This window comes from Nannobrachium achirus, assembly GCF_963921795.1.
Source record: "Nannobrachium achirus genome assembly, chromosome: 8".
NCBI classification, from domain to species: Eukaryota; Metazoa; Chordata; class Actinopteri; order Myctophiformes; family Myctophidae; genus Nannobrachium; species Nannobrachium achirus.
In genome coordinates this window covers 20010634-20028925 of record NC_137817.1, presented here as the reverse complement: position 1 = coordinate 20028925, position 18292 = coordinate 20010634, and the positions used below count along the sequence as shown (strand labels likewise).

The window sequence follows — 18292 nt, the reverse complement described above, 5'->3', positions numbered from 1 at the left end:
GTGCGTTGAGCAAGGAAGGCCTGATAACCCCCACCACCACCAAAAACCCTGAAGCTTGACTCAAACCTAAAGCAGTCTTACCATCACGGTCAGGATGTGCTGGGCTCGGGCCTCGTGGTCCAGCCTCTCGGTGGTGTAGATGGTGCCCAGCGTGGGGTCGATGTGGAACAGACGCAGGCTGCTGGGGTCGATGGCACTGTGGAGAGAGTAGGTGAGGCGGTGGTGCTCGTCGCGGTCAGACGCCAGCACCTGGACCACCTCCGTGTCGGGCTGCGTGTCCTCGGAGATGGTGACGTCATAGGTGAGCTGGGAGAACATGGGCGCGTTGTCGTTGTTGTCCAGGATGGTGATGTGGACCTGGAGAGAGGGATGGATGGATGGGAAGAGGGGAAGAGTGGATAGAAAATGTATAAAGTTATATTATTTATTTTAAACTAAAAATGTTATGCCACGATTTTATAACCGGTTTTTCACCCAGTGCCAATTGCCTAAGCTGTAATCCATCAGGCGCCCCAGCTGGCCAGAGGGAGACATTATAGGGACCAGGATTACTGCATATTTTTGTGAGGGTATCTACCCTAGGAGACACAGGGAGAACATGCAAACTCCGCACAGAAAGGCCCTTTCGCCAACCCCGCCTAGGGTGTGGGCGCTGATGACGCAGAGGAGAGAACACATCCCCAACGCCCACAGCGTCCCCCACCGTGAATCGAACCCAGGACCTTCTAGGCGACAGCGCCACCAACTGCGCCACCGAGCCCCCCTAAAGTTATATGATTCTGCTCAGCAGTACCTATCTTTATAGTAAGGTAGCACCCCATGAAAAAAACACACTTAAACCCCCTAGACTTGAAACTGGACCCGAGTTCACTTTTTTCAGACTACACCAAATATCTTCGCCAAAAATAGCAATCTACTTTTTCGCAGATCCTCAAAACGTTTCTCTGTTTTTCTGTCTTTTCTCTCCTTCTGCCCCCCTCTCTTCTTCTATTTTTCCTGAAAACACCAACAAAAAATGCACAAAACCAAAAACAAATTTCACCCATTCTTTACACCTGTAAATCTGTGATGTGACAATCAAGTGAGGAGCTGCCACCGGGAGTACATAGCACCTCTGTCCCATTCCTCTCGTTCAACATCTGTCACTGAAAGGTGCCATCACAGCCAGTAGGCTTCTACAGTTTAGTAGTTCTACAAATCCATCACACCTTCATCACCACTACCACTGCAAGGTCAGTCTGCAATGTCAGTCATCAAGTCAGTGTTTCTCAAACTTTCACATTTCAAGGTCTCAACTTAAAGGGCTTTGCAAACAGGACCATCGCATTTATTTCCGTTTGCTGCGTGATTAAAACACATTGGATTTTGTGTGCAAGGCTGTGCGGAATCCACGCTGCGGATCCGAAAAGGAGTCATAAAAGGAGTCAATGAGTTTTTACTGCATGCGACAAGACGCACAAATCGAACTGAGTTCGATTGGGGAAAAAACGCACAGCCGCAGCCACCTGCCGCTTGGCAAATTCAGAGCCGGTGTGCATGTGGTCATAGAGAATCATTGTTTTCTTTAAAAAAATTAAAAAATTAAATCTAATTTTTTTCAGTGCGGAAAAAACGCGTCTGTGCGCAAAGCCCTTAACTCTGACAGTATACAAATGTACACTTTGTGTACACTGTCAGAGTTACAGACTTGCATGGGTCAATTTAGACCCCCCTAAAGGAACCCACAGATTCCCAGGAATCCACTTAAGTTGAGGAGCTTTGAAAACATCCATGATTGAGAGTGGATACTATGAGAGCTTTCCTCACACAGCGTGAGACAAAAGTATAGAGGTATGTTATTTACGACATGTTTAAAAGCGTCCGTCTGTCTGTCCCTGGTTTTCCTGATGCCTTATAAAGTTCAAACTTCAAAGACATCAGGGGCAGTGGCCATGGAGTTAATACTACTAATAATATAAGCTTTATTTTTAAAGCAAAGCTCTCCTCCTACACCTTCCCTCTCAGATTTCCTCACCATCTCAATAAAAGCACTCTCCCTCTTTAAAAACACACTGTGTGTTCTCGTCTTCATGCCTAGGGTGCCGGCATGGCCAGAAATGCCCCTGTAGATGTGAGTAACTCCCACACACATGTCAACATGTTTAACATGAAGGCCATCAAAGCTCAGAGTAGAGCAGCGTGGTCTTCTCCTGCAGCAGCACGCGTAATTGTGTAAATTAAATGTTTTTTCCTTATATACAGATCCATCTAAAAAAATATATATATTGTGTAAAAAAGCATTGCAGATGACACAGCACCCCAAATCATAAACTGACTGCGTAAACTTCCCACTGGACTTCAAGCAAATCTGACTTTTCTCTATTATAAATCCTTGTTTTGAGTGGTCTTGTGTAATATTGTACTATTTTGAAATATAGATTTTGATATTCATGAGCTGTATGACATACATGTGTTAGATTTTAACAAAAAAGGTTTGGAATAATTCACTGAATGTGCAGTGCAAAGAAAATGTACTTTTACACAATATCCTCTCTTTTTTGCTAAAAATGCTGGATTCATTTTGAGACCCATTTATATGTTTGAAGAAATAAAATAAACTTTACTATCAGAGTGTATAAAGAAAAAAAAGAGCGGACCCCATAGAAGCAGTGAACCCCCAGTTCAACACCCATGGGGTGACAAGTACATTTAAATGCTCTGCAGCGCTGCATATCGTCATAAATCATACTTTACATGACTCAGTGGCTGCTTCAGACAGTGACTGATGTCTCACAGAATAGTGACTTGTACCACACGTCCGGTAGAGGATCAAGTATGATTGTTTTTTTCTCTCCGGCAGCTGTTTATCCCCTCTGTCCCGCCGGAGTGCAGTGGAAATCAAACAAGAAAACACGTCGCCTAGCTTATGCCGGCGTGTGATTGGGTCGGGTCCGTCTGGATATCTCCTAGGCCTTTATTCCCAACCAATAACTGCTGCAGCTGAAGTAAATGCATGAGCAGCGGGCAACAATTTAAAGCTTCTGTGAATGCACCGCTATAACACAAGGTCCAAGCATCTGGGATACGACTGATGTTAAAATTGCTGACCGACTGTCCCCAATGCCCAATAGTGCAAAAATGTTTGCAAACAAGTCCAATTTGATCCATGCATTCATGATTCACATGCCAAATAAGTCAAACAGCGATGCGTGCTATAGGCATACGGCTAGCTTTATGTGTGACATGTGCTCGGGGCAGTGACTCATGGAAAACGCGAGTCACGAACGGCGAGTTCACGGTGATGCGACGCAAAGAAACGCACAAAGTAGTAGAGACAGGAGGGGGAGGGGGGGGGGGGATAGATATAGGCAGCCAGGGAGATGGACAGACGGAGAAACAGAGAGACGAGCAGAAAGCATGACAGAGAGACGGATAAAGAGGCAGAAATAAAGCGGCAGATGAAAGGCAGAGATGGACAGACGGAGAGAGAGAGAGAATGAAAGAAGGAGATACAGATAGCTATAGGTGGAGGGGTGGGGAGGCGTGATACTGTAGGTTGGTATGCTCCCAGGCAGAGGGCTCTATATTTAAACCAGCAGTTGGCCTTCCGTTGGTGAACTGTGGCGATTTCCCTGGGCGGGCCGGCCTCCACGCTGGGCCTCCATCTGGGAGACTCCGCCGGAGGACAGACACAAAGCCCAGGCTTCCTCTGTGTCTGCCTTACAGGTGTGTGTGTGTGTGTGGGGTGCATGCATGCGCGTGCATGTGTGTGTGTGTGTGTGTGTGTGTGTGTGTGTGTGTGTGTGTGTGTGTGTGTGCGTGCGTGCCCGTCTGTGTGTGTCTGTGTGCGCATGCACAACTGTGCCCATGTGTGAATGCACTAACAAGCGTATGTGAGAATGGCTCCATGTGTGCCGGCTATGTGCATGACAATTTGATTATGTGTCTGCGCGTACTTGCGTATTGTGTGTGTGTGTGTGTGTGTGTGTGTGTGTGTGTGTGTGTGTGTGTGTGTGTGTGTGTGTGTGTGTGTGTGTGTGTGTGTGTGTGTGCGCGCGCGTGTGCGTGTGCATGTGTGTGTGTGTGTGTCTGTATTGAAGATAAAGCCCCCCCACTACCAAAAAACCCACTCCCACTCCCCTGCAGAATGTAATGAGGACTGGCTCCTGTTCTCATAGCAGGGAGTCTTAGTTGACTGCGTTTCAAGAGAAAGAAAAGGCGGGCAGCGAACATGCCGAGAGAAAATGCAAAGAAGAAAAACACAAGGACATGAAGGCGGGGGGAAATGTAAATGGCGCGAAAAGGAACTTTAAAAAGCGACTGTGATTTAACATAATGTGCATGTGTGTGTGTTTTTGTGCATGTGAATGTGCACAGATGTACAGTATGTTCAGGGAAGCGTGACACTTAATCCACCTCCACATTGACCGAGATGTCACATTTCTCCGTTCCCAAGGCTGAAGGCGTGCGGTAACGTGACAGAGGCACGAGCACGAATATGACAAAGATGTCACATTGTATATATCAGTATAAATGAAATGCACATCTACTGTATGCCCCTTTTCAACATCTGCATGCCTGGTCAGAGAAATTGAACGTCCTTGGAAATGGCATGTGTGCATGTGTGTGTGTGTGTGTGTCAGGGGCTGGAATAATACGGTGTCTCGCTCGTTTGCCATGTCAATGCCGTACTTCTCACATTATAAAACTGCTACAACGGCAAAAATCCTCAAAAAAATCCTCAACTCTTGCAGGTCCATTTGGTTACATTTTTAGACTCTCTTGGGGTACAAATGGATAAACCAAGGATTTTACTGTGTAATGTAATATATGGTGAGCATCTGTTTGTGCGTTCGTGCACAGGCATGGGGGGAATTCCACGATAACTTGACATTCCATGATAACTTAATACAACCACGAGTAAATCCAATCAGGAATCTCATGAATTTCATTCTAATCTAAACACATGTTAAGTGGGAAACCAAACCAAACATTAAAAGAAAAATGATTTCCTGGTGTCCTCAGTGAAATCATCTTGTTGTGGCCAGCTGTTGTCAGAGCGCCTTGTGGTGGTTGGCTGTAATTTGGACCAAGGGGACTGGTGGGACTGGCGGGCTCGCCCGGGAAGCAAGCCACGCGCTAGCACTGAATTGGTTTGAATCTAGCTCCTGCTGTCACCATTTACTCATCCTTCATGTCCATCCAGGGGTGTCGCACCAAATTCTGGGCCTTGGGTACAAGGATTCAGTCACATTTTGTGACTGAAAATGATATGTATTTGGCCACGGACCCCTGTCTCAAAATATTTAGTTCCAGGGACCCCCCCCCCCCAGAAGCAAAATTTTAGTTACAAATGTTCGCTTAAAAAATACATATATTCAAAGGTATGCACACCATTTTCACAACTTTTCAAAAATAGCATATCTATAAGCTTGCAGAGCGGCACCGAGTGCCGCACTGTGAGCTTGTAGATATGCTTTTTTTCAATAGCTTAAGTATAAAATAATTAAGGCCCCTCCACCTTGGGCCCTATAACTCAGTCCCACTTTTCCCCCACTTGTGACGCCCCTGTGTCCATCATCCCCCGTGCTGTCTGGAAAAACTAATACAATTCTGAGGCTCGCTCGTCCCTGAGGAAACAGCACCTCATCATAGCGCACATATCTTGGGTCATATTATTTCGCCACAGCGCCGTTCACAGGGCCCGTCTAATCCAAATGACAGGTGACTTCACACAATGACACCTATGCCCAGAGGGGATGAAAGAAAGAAACACGGATTAAAAGCCGGCTGGGGTTCTTTCAAGGGTAGAACACTGTTCTTTGTCACGCCAGCGACTTTGGCATGCTGAAGCGGTGACAGGGGAAGAAGAAGAAGAAGGATCAGAGCAGACGGGGACGTGTTTAGATATTGCCTCGGTGTTTGCCGATCAATCCGATAGGCCCCAGATGGGTTACACAGCATCATTCACCGGCCAGGATGACACAGGCGATCCGTCATGTCATTTCAAAGCAACCGGAGAGCGGGACCGGAAGGGATTAAGCCCTCAGGAGAGATAAGGAAGGCAAGCGAGTGTATGGTGGCCATATCTCTATGCTGTCAAGATGCGAGACGGCATGACTGGCATGGCCTGTGGATTATGGAAATGAATGCATGGGTGTATTATCCATAATGTAATTAGACTTGATGTTATTTTGCATATTTCTGTGAGATGCACATGCTCCTCACTTGCTCATCAAAGGACATGCATGTTAGGGAAATATACAGTAGTACTCCTGCCAGAGCTGGAGCTGGTCCTCGGGCAGAGGAGAATGGCTGCCCCGGGCCATTCTTCTAAAAGAAATATGTGTTAAGTGTCTTGCCTGGTTTTATCAATGTTCAATGAAAGATAATTAAAATATAGAATTAACTAATTTTCATATCCAAGGATATCAAAGATCCCTGGGTCAAGTGTTGACAACTAAAGCCGAAAGCCTGTTACCGAACTTGCTTCAGTTATTACCTTGTACTGTTATTATTGTTTTATGTTCTTTTTAAATGAACTTTTATGTTGCAGTTTCATTTGTATTTTACAGTATGTGAAACCTTTTAATGCTGCTATCTTGGCCAGAACTCTGTTGTAAAAGAGATTATGATTCTCAATTGGACTGCTCCTGGTTAAAAAAAGGACATTTAACTTTAATTATACCATGAATAAGCAATTATGTAAAACAAAAAAAAAATACATATAAACATTTGTGGGGAAAAAACAGATCTACATTGTGAGCTCGTAGATATGCTATTTTTAAAATATTAGAAAAGGTTTCAAATCTGGTGCATAATTGCCACTACCAACAATGTAAAATAAAGTAAGTACATGGCCAATATATCGTCCAAACCAGTCGGGTCGCCTTAAATCCTCACTGTGTAGCAATTTATGATGCACATTAGGTAGATAATTCCACTTATCTCCATAATTAGGGCTTTAAAAGGCATTTAGACTATGTGCAGTACAATATAGAGATTACCATGGTTTAGCATATTGCCAACCTGGACAGAAAGTTTAATGGTGATGATGGCTGACCCCAGCCCTTAATCACATCTAATGTGCTGAATCTATGACTCTTTGGCAGAAATGTCTTCCTTTTAAAGAGAATCTTTCACCGTTACATCATTATGTTAGAAAGAGGCTCTGGGAGTCTGTGTACGGTTCGATTTATCCGACGTATTCGTCAATTAATTCATGTCTAAACACCTTTATCTCTACAACAACACATCATGACTAAACAGGTTCTTTCTTTTGCCAAATGCCAATAAAAACATTTTAATTTCACATCATTTCAAATCACAAGGAAAGTTTCCACTTTGAAATTGATACAACCTAACCACCAAAAAATGCTTGGGGCAATCATTTGTTCCTCAGATACCCAGTAGCCTTATGTAGACAGGGGCGTCACAAAGGGGGGGGGGGGGAGTGGGACTGAGTTACTAGGGCCCAAGGTGGAGGGGCCCTAGTAACTTTAGCTATTGAAAAATAGCAGATATACAAGCTCACAGCCACACTGCGAGCTTGTAGATCTGCTATTTTTTAAAAGTCGTGAAAATGTGTGAAAATCTTTGAATATGTATTTTTTTAAGCGAACATTTGTAACGCAGATTTTGCTTCTGGGTGGTCCCTGGAACTAAATATTTTGAGATGGGGGTCCGTGGCCAAATACATATCATCTTGGGGGTCCTTGACATGAAAATGTTTGAGCACCACTAACATGGAAACATGGGTTTCTTGCACACATTTTCACGATTTGGGGAGTAAGAGGCAAGAATCCTTCACCATCGTAAACACTAGTTGCTGAGGGAGGCTACTTCCTGAAGAGACACAGAACACACTGTGATTGGCCGGTAGTGTATCACGTGTGTATGATCCACGATGTGATTGGCCAACGTATACACTATACAGATGATGCAGATGCCGCGAAATCCGGACCCCGGCCAGGATCATGGAAAACATATTTACAGAAGGCTTTAGGGGCTGAAATGAACGGAGTGGGTGTTCTAAAACTTAAGCGATTTAATAGTTAGGACAACTTTAAGATTTGTTTTATAAAAAAAGTTACATAGTATAACTTTAACATTCATGGGGGGCCCGCAGTGAATCCCTGTACCCAGGGCCCAGAATTTGGTGTGACGCCCCTGTATGTAGACAAGGAAAGATAGCATTGGATCAATGCAACAACCATGTTGTTGGCTATATGTTGACATGAGACGCCGAGCTCATTCCACAGCAAGGTCACTCATGGTGACAGTTCAAACACGCAGTCGCACTTTTGCATGCACTAATTGGCCAGCTACTGTCACATCAGCCTTTCAGATCCTTTCATCATTCTCTTCACCCAGGGCAAATTAAGGTACAGTATGTCATGAAATAGTAATGACTACAATCGGACCATTTTATCACAATATGCTGCAGTCAGGGTGATTTTTGTGTATAACCGTGCATAATAGTTTGCACCAGCATACATTCATTACGGATTAGGTGCGACTCTGGCCCGAGGCTGGTTGGGTCACGGTGCAGCAAAATATCAGCGAGCAATTATAACTGGCTGCAAATGAAACACTAATTAAAATGGAAATAGTTTAAAACGGCAAGAGTTTAACCCATTCAGACCAGACCAGACTAGGCCGATTCTACAAATGCCATCATCAGTAGTTCTCAAACCTTTTCTCGTAATTCAAAATGATTCAACACTTTCAAGAATTTTCCAAAATGTTCATAAATAGCAGATGTTACAAGCATGTATATCTGCTATTTTCTAACAGCCAACACTAAAATCTAAAATAACAAAGATGCTTTCCTGCTTTTTTAACCCAGCAGTCTTCCCTACAATACCCATCATATAAGATGAAAACATTTAAACATGTTCTTGAGTGTTTTATTGTGTAAAAATCACACCAGCATGACATTTCAATGATCAGATTCGGTATACTGTGCACTGGGTGTGCACGTACAAATGTATCCTACCTGTGTGGATGCAGTGTTGGTGCCATCCGTCACCTCCAACGTCATGTTATAGAAGGACCTCTGCTCAGCGTCCAGGGGCTTGGCAATGATGATGGTGCCCACGCCCTTCTCTATGTCAAACAGGCTCTCTGCGTTCCCACCTGGGCCAGAGGAGGGCAGAGTTAGAGGAGAGGCAGGGGAGAGAGGGCATATGGCATGGCTTCTGTCTCTCTCTCACACACACACACACACACACGCACGCACGCACGCACGCACACACACACACGCGGTACAATTACTCATAGATAACAGATCCACTGAAACACATGTACACAGGTGAATATGAACACATATGAGTGGCCTCACCCACACGCTGGTATGGCTTCTGTCTCTCACACTCTCACGTACACACACACATACACATGCACACATGCGCACGCACGCACACACACACGCACACACACACGCACGACACGCACACACGAACAGCTACTGTAGCACTAATGCCAATCAGTACCTTACACTTTCATACATTCAGAGTCGTTTTGGTCTGCTCTCATTTCTATTGAGGCTGAAGACATTCTCTCATGTTGATGTTTGAAACATTGCTGATATGGGTGTTTGTCAGTGAGTGATGGCGGACAGGGCAGAGTCGTGTACCAGTGAGTGTAATAACATGGTGAGTGTTTGGCCTGGCATGGAGCCTCTGCACTGCTCCACACTTGCGAGGCCGTCAACAGAGACGGATGCAAACCAACAGGACTGAAGCACGAGCTCACACAAACACAAGCCAGAACATGATAGGGGCCATGCAAACAGCGCTGAAATAACACAGAGAGAGAGAGAGTGTGTGTGTGTGTGTGTGTGTGTGTGTGTGTGTGTGTGTGTGTGTGTGTGTGTGTGTGTGTGTGTGTGTGTGTGTGTGTGTGTGTGTGTGTGTGTGTGTACCCACAGACTGGTTGTTGGAGGGTTTTGACAACTTCAGATACCCAAAGACGAGACAGAAAGGCTGGCAAGTATTGTGCTGTCTCTGCTACGATATACAGTATGGCGGAGACACTGCTACATGTGCCCATGGAGTGCTGAGTGACATGCGTGTTGTATCATGAGGACATATCCATGAGTTTGTGAACGTGACCTTTACTGCAGCTAAAATATTTGTGTCCCTGTATGCTTTCCATGTGTGTGGACATAAATAAATTGTTAAACTGTATGTGTGCGTGCGTGCATGCGCGTGTCTGCTTGTGCACAGTCTGCACACCTCTCTGTACATGTGGCACACGGATGTTTAATATAAGAGGTTTGCCATTTTGCTTGTGCGTGCTGTGTGTGTGTTTGCGCATCTTGCTCAGTTCTGTTTGCAATTATTACGTTTCTCAAAGCAAAAGGAAGTCTTCATGTTGCACCGCCTCTCTTCCAGCTGTCAGGGTGAAATAAGGGGAGCTAATAACAATGCTTTGCGCTCCAAGATACCGAATTAAAACATGCACTGTCAATGGAGCTAAGATGGTGACTGTGCTTATGTCAGATATTACCCTGCTAAGAACGGGCCTTAATTAAACGACAGTCTCATTTCGCCACCCAAATTGATTTAAATGGGTCATTTGGCCCATGCGGGAGTTAGAGTATAATGTGTGGCTTTATTTGTGGGGGCGGATGTGGGGTGTGCGTGCGTGTGTGTGTGTGTGTGTGTGTGTGTGTGTGCGTGCGTGCGTGCGTGCGTGCGTGCGTGCGTGCGTGCGTGCGTGTGTGTGTGTGTTTGTGTTTGTGTGTGTGTGAGTGTGTCTATGTGAGAGAGAAATAATGTGTCACCCTTTCCTAGTCTATATGCCCACTATAAAACCCCAAGTGTTAATATACCGTGTAACTTGGACGGGTCCATTTGGGTCAATTATTTACACTCAAAGAATTAAATTAAATTGCGTTTGTGATTGGATGTGCATGTGTATGGCACTGTGTGCATGTGTAGCTGTCAGTGTGTGTGTGTGTGTGTGTGTGTGTGTGTGTGTGTGTGTGTGTGTGTGTGTGTGTGTGTGTGTGTCTATGTGTGTGGTAAGTCCGTGGTGCAGACTCAAAGGGATTCCTCAGCGGCGTCTCCATCTAATAAATCCATGACCTCAGCCCAGCACAGCTTAGACTGCAGTCTCCCTCTGCTCAACTCTGTGTTTATAAGTGTGTGTGTGTGTGTGTGTGTGTGTTTGCACAAACCCAATATGACCATGTCTCTGTGTGTGTGTGTTTGTGTGTGTGTGTGTGTGTCCACAAACACAATATCCAATGTCTGTGTGTGCGCGCGGCCGCGTGCGCGCCCGCAACCGAGTCTCTTCCCGGTTTCTCTTTCCTATTTAAGTGATCTTTATGCTAAACACTCAATTCTCTTAAATCATAGTAATTGCAGCGACGCAGCTCTAATGGTTTTCCTGAAGAGCACTGTGGCCAGCTCTAAAAAGATACTCATTTCCCTGTCTCTCTCCCTCCCAGACGCTAAAAGATAAAGTCCCTTGACAGGTGAAAACAACTTAATGAAAGCCTATATTGCCCAACGCTCTATATCGGGAATGGCAGTTGTTGTGTTAGCAATGAGTAATTACTGCTACACTGTGTTTGTTTACACAATCTTTCTTCTTTCTTTCCTTCCTTCAGTCTTTCTTTGTGCTTTATAATGTGCTTTTACATTGACCCATTGGCGAGAGGCGGAAAACCGTAACAGATTACATACTACAGTGTGGTACACATTCACTCACCGACACCAGAGGCAATCATGCGCGGCACCGACCTGCTCATTGGGAGAAATTAGAGGTTCAGTGTCTTGCTGCAGTGGTTCTCAACCTTTTCAGGCCGTGACCCCCAAAATAATCGCCCCCACCCTGACGAGCACTAAGAGTTGAGGCATCACATTTTGTATAACACGGTTCGAGGCGTTGTGAGCATGTAGATCGGCTATTTTCACAATTTCAGCCTCAAATATTTGACAATTTGGCCAACGTTTAATTTGTCACGTTCATTAAAACGTCCTTAAATTGTCACTTTAGAAATGTGCATATACCCTCTATACACTTAAACTTTATGTGGGTTTGTTTACTGTTGAGTGAGAAAACAACATTGCACATTAAGTTAATCATCTGGGGACCCCTGGGGGTCACATCCCACAGGTTGAGAACCACTGTCTTACTGAAGCACACTATGACACGCAGCCAGGAGTATCCTGGGGTCAAATCTGGAACCTCCCAGACAACGGCCACTGCTCTACCTCCTGAGCCATGGCCTCCCGAGATATACTGTATTTACTGGCATAGAGCGAGCATCTCAGCGGCTGTCTGTCCATTTATCACATCATTCAGGGAGGCTGTGTCATATCAAACAACCTTTCACATGTGACCTTTTTTTTAAGACACAAATCATAAAACGAATAATTAAAAAAGGAAAACATTTACTCAGCCATGCTGTGATCACAGATGGCTTGAAAAGCCTCTGTCTCTTCCCTGCTGCCTACCATCCAACCCAATATTCTCCGTTTGGGAGCAGAGAGGAGGAGGAGGCAGCCTGGGGTTTGGCAGGGACCAGCGTCGAGGCCGGAAAAAGCCTCCTGTCTGCCGCCCGACAAATTACAGAGGGGGGAAACTGAAAGCTCCACAACACGGGCTGTCATTAAACCTTCTGCCGTGGACTAAAATTGGCTCCCTCTGCCTTTCCGATGCACACGAAGACACGAGAAAAGGAAGAGAAATGCTCTTGCAAAATAACCCTCAGATACCTCGAACGCGTTAGATTCTTAACCACTTTAACCATTATTTTATGCTTTAACTATTGAAAATTAGCAGATATACAAGCTCACAGCACGGCACCGAGTGCCGCGCTGTGAGCTTGTAGATCTGCTATTTTTGAAAAATGTGTGCAAGTCTTTGAATATCTTTGACCCGATCTTTGACCCGACTTCTAAATCCTTCCTCTAAATCAGTGGTTCTCAAACCTTTTCATGTCAAGGACCCCCAAAATTACATTTATTTGGCCGCAGACCCCCATCTCAAAATATGTTGTTCCAGGGACCCCCCAGAAGCAGAGATTTGAGTTCCAAAAGTTTGCTTTGAAAAATATATATTGAAAAATGTGCACCCATTTTCACGATTTTTCAAAAATAGCAGATCTACAAGCTCGCAGCGTGGCACTCGGTGCTGCGCTGTGAGCTTGTATATCTGCTATTTCAATGGTTAAAGCATTCAATAATCCCAGGCCTAAATGGGATAAAGAGATAATTAAAAAAAATGTGGGAGAGATGGGGAAGTGTTTATTTTTTCCTTTGACAAAAGCAGAAGTTGCTGCTTTGCGTAGCCAGACAACACAGCCAGATGACAAAAGAGCGAGAAAAATGGGGACACAGCTCGCCCACTGTTCCGAAGATGCGGCGGCGGCGAATGAAAGGATGTGGGCCATATTGTGTCTCAATTATAACCGCTTCCACTTCACTTCAAGCTGAGCCCCGACAACAACAAACAGTGGCCCCGTTTGGGTTTCTTCTGGCACTGACAACGCACAGCGGACAGTACATACAGTAGGCGATCAATCTATAGACCCCGCCTGCACAGCTGGCTAGGGACACAGCTCTGATCTGACTGTCTGGCAGGACTTGATACGTCAAGCAGATGTAACTTTTGGCTCGGGGAGTCGTGGCTATAGGCGGATAAGTCGCGGCGTGCACGTTTACGGGATGTGGTGTGTGCGTGTGGCAGAAAGCGGTATATGGTGCATACGTCTAGTGGTCATAGCTGATATATGGTTGGAACGTAAGTGTATGTTTAAAAAGTCTTTCACGTCTGATGAGCGGACCGTACTTAGAGGTAATGGGTGTGTTTTGCAGCAGGTGGGTCTTTATCACTATGATGTGCAGGTGCGTGAGTTCTTACCCAAGGGCTATGTGTCTGCTGGCCGCGTGGGAGTGGCAGTAGCAATTCAGGCTTTTGCAAATCCCGCCCCATTCTGCCCTGTTACTATGGTGGGACATTTGACCCTGGGCAGATTGTTTTTATAGTGGCAGTGAATGGGATTTTTTTTATTTTTTCATAGCCTCATTACAGCTATATAAAGTACCAAAGGAAAAACATCTAGGTGATATTAATAAAAAGGGAAGACAAAGGTACAGTAGTTACATTGCAAAACATGGGGTTTCCCCGAAAATACATGTTTTAATTTGTTTAATCCCAGTGGGACAGAATCATCCATTGCAGATTCTTTTATAGTGGAAGTGGATGGGATTTTTTTATTTTTTCATAGCCTCATTACAGCTATATAAAGTACCAAAAAAAACACATCTACGTGATATTAATAAAAAAGGGAAGAAAAAGGTACAGTAATTACATAGCAAAACAGTAGTTTTCCCCCGAAAATATATGTTTTAATTAGTTTAATCCTCTGGATCAGAGAGAGAATAGAAATAGAAAGAGAAAGCGCATTGCATCTTGGGTAGGAAGAGGAGAGCCAGATTATAGTTCTCCTCACATAATAGGCTGGCTTTTCGTAATTCTGCCCATTTAAAATATATGTACCCAATCGTAACTCTTAGACCATTGATAAGGTCCATGTGAACTAGTTTGTTGAAGCTTATTCATTATGATGAGCGAGATCGCTACCACCGCCCGCGGCCGTACTGGACGAACGTCGTGTCGCGCAGAGCGGACAGTTGTTGAAAGCCTGAAGCAACATTCTCCACTGCACAAACTCCACCCCCGATAGCAAAAAGTGAATGTTTTTTTCTGGTTGGCCAGTCAGGGAGTCTCAGGGACCAATCAGAAGGCTGACAAACGGAGAATTGTTTGAGAGGGAGATGGAGATTGTATGTATCAACAAATGTGTATCAACATAGAATAGCGACATACAAGTGCTTTCGACTAGGGAGTAGGGATGGGACGATTATGAACATTTCATATCACGGTTATTGCGACAAAAGAAATCACGATTTACGATATTAATAATCAAAATCCATTATCCGATGCGATGCGTTGTGAGCTTGTAGAGCGGCTATTTTTTGGCAAAGACATTTGATAGATCATGAAAAAAAGACTGTATCAAGTACGTATAGTATTATAAGTACTTTTTACCTAGATGGTTTAAGTGGTACCGGATATGCAGCTCGGCAAATAAAAGTGTGTGACAGAGGACAATATCACGATAAATCTCCACGATACGATTATCGTGAGTGTTTTTCATCGTGATAAACGATAACATCGCTTATCGTCCCGTCTCTACTTTCGACATCTGTTCTATCACTGTAATGTACCCAGACTACCCACCCACCCTGCCGATAGTGTCTCCATCCCATTATTTCCCTACTACTTCTCTATCACCCAATACCATGGGTACAGATAGGTACGGTAGGTACAGATGTTACTCCTGACCAGCAGGCACACCTTTTTCTCGACGACAAGCTCTGAGACTAGTCGGTCCATAACACATTTGCCTCTGCTCCTGCTCATTGTGTATCTGAAACTACTGCGGGTCTCGCCCCTGTTCATCTTCTCACTGTGTTTGCTGTCTTGTAATTGCACAGCCTCCCTCTCACTGCCATCCAGGGGCGTCACAAGGGGGGGGGGGGAAATGGGACTGAGTTACTAGGGCCCAAGGTGGAGGGGCCTGAATCGTTTTATACTTTAGCTATTGAAAAATAGCAGATATGTGTGAAAATGTGTGAAATGTGTGAAAATCTTTGAACATTATGTTGTTTTTTTTCACGTTTTTCAAAAATAGCAGATCTACAAGCTTGCAGCGCGGCACTCGTTGCTGCGCTGTGAGCTTGTATATCTGCTATTTTTCAATAGTTAAAGCAAAATAGTGCGTAATAATGCGTTCCCAGTCTAAATGGGTTAAACCCCCTCCCCCTATGAAGAACATTCATGGGGGGCCGGCAGTGAAAACTTGTACCCAGGGCCCAGAATTTGGTGTGACACCCCTGTGCCAGCTCAGTCTCTCCATTTCTCCACTGTTGATATCCTCACTTGTCTTTTCTGTCCTCCACTGGCCAACACCAATGCACGCACTTGCACGCACACACGCGTGCACGCATGCACACACACACACACACACACACACACACACACACACACACACACACACACACACACACACACACACACACACACACACACACACACACACACACACACACACACACACACACACACACACACACACACACACAATTCCCTCTCTCTGCTATCCCTCCAGGGTCAAACACCTCTTCTGACATCCCTCACTTGTCTTTCTCTTGCTTTTCGAGTTCTCTCTCTCATTTTTTTCAACCTCCCTTTCCAGCTATTTCCACTTTCTCTTCGTAGTTTTTTACTGTGCTAGCTTATTCCCCCATTGTTCCACTCTCCCCAGCATGCACCTCACATCCCTTCCTACACAGCTCTCATTCTTTCTACACACGCCAATTACTTGCATCGGTAGACTTTTCTCCTCAGCTACACGGCAAAAAAACCTGAGTGAACATTTAACTCTGAGAGTGTATCAAGGTTCCAGTTAAATGAATACTCATGAGTTTGTCATCTGATATTGTTTTTCAATGTGCATATCGTCATTGTCGGGTGAAAACCCTGTATGTACAAAATCGTTTGTTTTGCATTTATCATTTGGAAAATGATTTAAACTAGTGAAAACAGCCGATCTACAAGCACACAACGCCTCGCGGCGCGAGGCGTTGTGTGCTTGTAGATTTGCTGTTTTCACTACTTTTGTGCGACCGCCTTGTATAAATGAAGCAGGGCTTTACTTTACGAAAGAACGTACAAATTTGAAACTTGGAGATATGAGGTTTCCGCTCGACAACGACGATATGATTGTATCATTTTGTTGATGTACAGTATATACAGAGCACAGACCTACTGCATGGGCTGCCTGTCATCGCGAGACTGTAGTTGTCGACAGGCTGTCAACAGACACGTCTCGCCGTGATGCGTTTTTAGCACTTTTAATGTGGACGGAGATTTGTTTATAAATGTGCTCGTGTAGACGGGAATTATTTTTGAAAACAAAGGAGTAAAAACTCAGTTTATGGAAATATACCCATGTACGTGTGGAGTGACATAGCCTCATTCTTTCTTCCCACCAATACCTCCATCCTCTCATACTTTCTCTTCCCTCCCGCCTCCATCGCTGCCTCAAACTACCCTCCCGCTCCTGGCAACCTCCACCACCAGTGTTTTAAAGTAACTATTAACTAAGTACACAATGTAACAATGTGAGCTTGTATATCTGCTATTTTCAAAGGATTTTCATACATTTTATGAAAACTTGTGAAATGGGACATTTTCCATAATGAGTACTTTCACTTTTGGTATTTTAAGTACATTTTGATGCCAGTACGTTGTAGTTTTACTCAAGCTAATTTAGAATTCCGGACTTTTAAAAAGTATACTTCTAATTGATACTTTTACTTAGCAAAACGTTTTAGCACTTTTATCACCACATCCCTCCCTCCCTCCCCAGCAGTACTAACTCTCTCTCTCTCTCTCTCTCTCTCTCTCTCTCTCTCTCTCTCTCTCTCTCTCTCTCTCTCTCTCTCTCTCTCTCAGGTGGATGCCGGGGGGCAGAGAGTCAGAGAGTAGCTGCCAGACTCTGACCGTCTGACCGGAAGGTCCGAGTGACCGCCTCCTCACCCCCTGAACCGGGTGCTCCCACAGCCCATCACAACCACTCATGCACCTAATTGGGTCGGCGGTACATGGAAAGGTCTGTGCGTGAGTGAGTGTGCGTGCGCGCGTGTGTGTGAACTGAACATTGTGTAAACCTGCCTTGTGGAGACGTGTGTATGAATGCCAGGTGTACGGTATGTGTGCGTGGTGCATGTACCTTTTGTTGTTTGTCTGAACTTGTGTAGGAATGTACAAATGGCATCCTGTGTGTGCGCAACAGACACAAGTACTGTGTGTGTGTCTGTCTGTGTGTGTGTGTGTGTGTGTGTGTGTGTGCGTGTGTGTGTGTGCGTGTGTGTGTGCGTGTGTGCGTGCGAGCATGCGTGCGTGCGTGCGTGCGTGCGTGCGTGCGTGCGTGCGTGCGTGCGTGTGTGTGTGTGTGTGTGTGTGGGTGGCTGACAGCTCGGGGGCGGTGGCCGTAATGTGTCCCCACTGATGCTCCTAACAGCAGGTCATTAAATAGAGCTGTCACCGGGGTCGCCCGAGGGCTCGTTGCCTAGGGAGGAGGTGTTACCATGACAGCAGCCAGGGACTCTGCTAAGCAGGGTCCGATAGCCAATCATGGCTGTGAAAGGAATTCCACCAAACCCTAATCACTTCCATTAACCTTGGAAGAAAGGGCAACAATGTACATGAATGTAGGAAGGAAACA

The 18292-nt window shown here is 45.0% G+C and overlaps 1 protein-coding gene across 3 annotated transcripts in view; it reads right to left on the bottom strand.

Annotated features, from left to right (window-relative positions):
* Positions 1-18292, bottom strand: part of fat3a (FAT atypical cadherin 3a) — a gene marked incomplete at both ends in the record, with an annotated part of 197671 nt that overhangs the window by 61063 nt on the left and 118316 nt on the right. For all 3 annotated transcript variants that reach the window (XM_080731608.1, XM_080731609.1, XM_080731610.1), the window contains 2 exons: positions 82-357; positions 8978-9117. In XM_080731608.1, the coding sequence (XP_080587734.1) occupies positions 82-357; positions 8978-9117 (416 nt within the window). The remainder of the gene's footprint in view (positions 1-81; positions 358-8977; positions 9118-18292) is intronic.